The sequence below is a fragment of the Gavialis gangeticus genome, unplaced genomic scaffold, assembly GCF_001723915.1.
Source record: "Gavialis gangeticus isolate Ggan-Ray unplaced genomic scaffold, GavGan_comp1, whole genome shotgun sequence".
Classification (NCBI taxonomy): Eukaryota; Metazoa; Chordata; order Crocodylia; family Gavialidae; genus Gavialis; species Gavialis gangeticus.
Genome location: NW_017728992.1, coordinates 184,721,310 through 184,725,924, shown reverse-complemented (window position 1 = coordinate 184,725,924; position 4,615 = coordinate 184,721,310). Strand labels below are relative to the sequence as shown.

General features: G+C 43.9%; 1 protein-coding gene across 1 annotated transcript in view; it reads left to right on the top strand.

Annotated features, from left to right (window-relative positions):
- Nucleotides 1-4,278, top strand: part of ATAD2 (ATPase family, AAA domain containing 2) — a 63,120-nt gene extending 58,842 nt beyond the window's left edge. The window contains exons 27-28 of the mRNA XM_019528123.1: nt 1,150-1,278; nt 3,753-4,278. Coding sequence (XP_019383668.1) covers nt 1,150-1,278; nt 3,753-3,806 — 183 coding nt within the window. The 3' untranslated portion in view covers nt 3,807-4,278. The remainder of the gene's footprint in view (nt 1-1,149; nt 1,279-3,752) is intronic.
- The last annotated feature ends 337 nt before the right edge of the window (nt 4,279-4,615 follow it).

The following is a 4,615-nucleotide window of genomic DNA, read 5'->3' as shown; positions in this document are numbered from 1 at the left end:
ACTACACAAATGCGTGACTGGCTGTTTCTTTCTCTTTCCTCACCTCGCACAATGCGACATCACCTGGAGTGTTGGAACATATGAACTGTGGCGCTATGACATATCAGTGCAATGCTTCTGAAAATATATTTCTTTCTTTCTTTCCTGGTAACTTGCTGCGGGGCCGGTGGCCGGTCCATGGACCACCACTTTTGAGAAGCACTGATCTAGAGTATTGTGTGTGGTTTTGGGCTCCACATTTTAAAAACGGATGTGCAGATATTGTAGAGGGTCTAGAGGTGGGTGACAAAGGATGAAGGGCTTGGAAGGCAAGTGCCACAAGGAGAGATTGAAGGAAATAGTCATGTTCAACTTACAGAAAAGGTGCTTAAAAGGGCACATGATAGCATCCTTCAAATACCTGGAAGGGCTGCCACAAAGTAGAGGTAAAACACCTTTTTTCTCTTTATTGCAGAGAGTAGGACATGGATCAATGGCTTGAAGTTGCAGTGAAGTAGGTTTAGATTGGCTATCAGGAAAAACTCCTTCACTGTTAAGAGTGAGGCAGTAGAATATACTGCCTAGGGAAGTTGTGGACTCACTGTCACTGGAGGTCTTTAAGAAGAAGTTGGACAAGGATTGGTCTGGGATGATCTAGGTGTAGCTATGCCTGTGTTCTACTGTGGGCTTTGCTGGCTTCCACGTGGGACCAGGAAATAATTTTTCCCTTCCTGTTGCTACAGATAAGGGAGGAGGTTTTATCTTCCTCAAAAGCATTGGGTGTTGGCTGCAGCCGAAACTAGGGATTTTGACTGGGGTGTGCCAGTGCTCTTAAGACTAAAATCCAGAGGTTCCTGGCTAGATAGTCATGCCCCTCTGCCTAGTGCCAGACTGATATCCATATCCATAGTCCCCCTGCTTTACCAGTGGTACGATAGGATTTTATGTCTTGCGGTTGTGTGTCAGCATTGACTAGTTTTACTAATAGGTTATATGGGGTTTGTATGGGATGGTCTAGATAGGACTGATCTTGCCTCTGGCAGGGGATTGGACTAGGTAACCTCCAGAGCTTCCATCCAGCCCTACTTTTTCTATGATTCTAAAAATATTCTCTGCCATACTCTGCATAGGTAAAGAACCACTACTTACTTGTTTTTCCTTTTTTATCAGAAACTGTTGACTATTGTCACGGAGAAAAGTAGAGGCTACCATATATTTCACTTGGAAAAACTATATGCAATACTCAGCCAATGTATCTATCGACATCGCAGAGATCATGACAAGACCAAATTAATACAGGTAAAATGCTACTTTCTTGCCAAAAAAAAATGATGTTATAAATTGCATTCTGTTGTACAGTTGATACTTGTACATTCATGCTGTAAGAATTCTTGTTTCATTCTCCCTAAACTTCTGATAAGCTTTTTTGTTTTAGAGGACACATCTATTTAATACCTTTATCCTGGCACAAAAAGAAAGCATTCAGCCATTAAAGGTGTTTCTGTGGCAGAGAACCATAGTACTTCCAACTAGGAAGCTCTTTCTCTTGAGAAATTCTCTCGCAAGCCTAAATAGCTGTACGCTTCTCTCGGGGTCCTAAGGACCCCAGTATCCCATGCTTGTCTGCTCCTCTTCCCACCCTTCAGAGAGAGGGGAAAAACTCACCCTCTGATAGTCCACCCAACAATGAGCTGCTAGGGAGCCCTTTGGGGGCCCTTCTGTTGCCTCTTGAAGGCAGTGGCAACTTTTCCAGTGCGTAAATACTTGGGGAAGAGTCCCCAGGCTGTTCGTATGGCAGTGCCAATGCCCCCTCCCTTGCACAACTGCAGGTCACTCCAGGAAGGGGAGCAAAGGTGGAGGGACTTCAAGTCCCAGTACCTCTAGCTTCCCCTTTCTACACAGAACTGGGATGACCCTGAGTTGTGTAATGAGTTGGGGTGGAGGGCACCATCCCCTTTGTCCCTGAGGTGGGTCAAGCTGCAGAGGAATTTCCCCTGAATTGCTAAGGGAAGAAGAGCAGGGTCTTTCTCCTGTGACTGGAACTATACTGGGAGCCCCAGGACATTTCGAGGTATAGTGCCTCTGCCTCCCTGCTCCATGAACATCTTGGGGTCACCCTGGAGCTGTGCAGTATGGGGGGGGGCATCCTTCTATGGCTTCAACCATCCTAGGAGCCCCAGAGCCTCTGCTTCCTGCCCCTGCTCAGAACTAGGCAGGGGCAAGGGTAGAAGCAGCAGAGCTGGACTGGGGAAGGGTCAAGCTGCAGGAAATTCCCTCACTCCTGGCACAGACCCTAGAAGCAAAGGGATTTCCCCACAGCTCAGCCCATCCCTGCTTGAGCTGTGCTGCCCCCAGTCCCTGCACAGACTAGGCTGACCCCGACTTTTGCATGAGTTGAGTTGAATTCCTTGAGGACCTAGAACAGATCAAGCTGTACTACCTCCATCTTCAGTCTGTGCAAGGTGCCGAGCTGCTTCCCCAGGAGGATTCAAGCTGTAGTGGCTGTCTCCTGCCCCATGCACAGAAGTGGTGGTAGGGGAGGCAGAGGAGCTACAACTTGAATCATCCTGGAGTCTCTGGAACAACTCCAGCTATAGAAGAATGCTCCTTCCACCCCCTCACCCCCATCCAGGAGGAGCTCCTTTACAGCTTGAGCCATGAGGGGGCGCAGGGCACCAGCCGTAGGGAAATGCTCTCTAGTCTTTGCAGACTGGTATTACCTTGGAGTTGTGCAAGGGGCTAGGGGGGCATTGCCCTGCAGCTCGATTCCTCCTAGGGCCAATGGGTCGAGCTTTTCTGCCTCTTTCAGCTGTTCATTGAAAAACCTGCTCCTTTTCTTGGCAGAGTAGAGGGCAAGCTGTCAATCACTGGGCTCCCCTAAGGGTGTGGGGGAGGAGACCGACTAGTATCCCTATCCTTTAGCCCCAACCTGTTTTTCCACCACTAACAATTCCTTAGCACTGGAAATAAATGCCTATCCATAGCCACCGCTGCTTTCACAGTTGGCATGATTTTTCAATAGAAAAATGCATTCAATAGATTTTTGGTAGTTCAGTAGAAACAGATCTGTTCTTCCTATTCAGTCAAAATCTCACCTGCATCATTTTCAGAAGATTTGAGCTGTTAGGGCATGCACACACAGGTCTCAAAGCCACATTTTGGGCAAAAAGAAGTATGTGAAAAAGATGCTTTTAGTGTGTCCCTTCTTCTCTCTGCCTGCTGCTGCTGTCAGTTACGCCAGCTTTCTCCTGCAGGGTGAGGTTTGGTTCTCCCTTTCCACACAGGGGAAAAACTCTAGTTTGAATCAGGAGGCAGAGTATCTGGGTGTAGTGCAGTGTAATTGTTTCAGGTTTAGGTAGTTTCCTGGCTTCCTGCTATCTTGCTTTCTCTGAAAGGATCTGTGTAGAGCCACACTGACTCTTCATCTACCTCCTCCTCACTTCGGGTATGTAAGGATGTGCATGAAACTAGGGGAACTAAAGGGCAAGCACAGAAGGCTTTAGTGCCTTAATACTAAAATGCTGGATGTGAATGTGTAGAAAGGTTTTTATGTCCCAAGCAGCTGAATACACAACTCCACAGCAAGACATCTGGAGATGAGTGGCATCTGATTTTCTTCATTATTGTTATTTGAGCGTGTGTTTGTATTAAATACATACAACTGCTAGTAATTATTTACAAATACTGTTTTTAAATTGCTTTAAAATAGAAAACAAACAGGATTCCCCGCAGTTTCCACTCAAGATTCTTGATATTTTTTTTTTCTTTTTCAGGAAATGAAGAAAGAAATTGCACTCTTCAGTCAGTTTCAGTTATGTGATCTGTAGCTTGCTTGATTTCTAATATTTTATTATAATATTATGCTTTTTGCCACCTGTGCATTCAATGCAAGTAATTATACATATATAAATATAAAAAATATGTTGAGACAAGATGAAGTCTTTAAACTACTTGTTTTTACTGTATGATCTTGGGTGATTAAATAGTAAAATAAAACAGCAGTGCATTTGAACTATTGAGATCATTCTACCCAGCTGTCTCTTCAGGATGCGTGCCTTTAAGAGCTGCTTTTTTTTCTTGCGACTGTTATCAGTGCCTTGTTACTACAGCTTTGTACATCTTTCAGGTACTCCACAGTGCCTCTTTTGAAACAAAGAAGTTTGGGAACTTGATAAACTTTGTAAACTTTCTTAACTTTTTAGAATATATTTGTATTTTGAGACTCTCTATATGTTCTAAATATTGTATATTACATAAAGGCTTTAAAAATGTGCAAAAATAAATTCTACGGAAATTCTATGTAGCTGAGCAGAATTTTATTTCCCTGCTGGTGGGATGTCTGCAACTTCTTGAGTAGCTTTCGCAGTTGTTGCCTTCACGGAGACTTAGACAAGTGCATATATTTCTGAGATAAAAAGGTTTAGTATTTTCCGTATGAATTATCTTTACTCAACTGTTCTAAAAGGCCAGCTTGATTACACACAAGAATGGAAAGTTTCAGCTCCAAAAGATGGCACTTATCAGTGCTATAAACAACTGAAAATTGAAACAATTAACTATAAACCAACTAAAGTAGCAGCTAAATTAATTTTGTAGTGAATCAGACAGGAATTACATTTTTGTCTTCTACAGATTG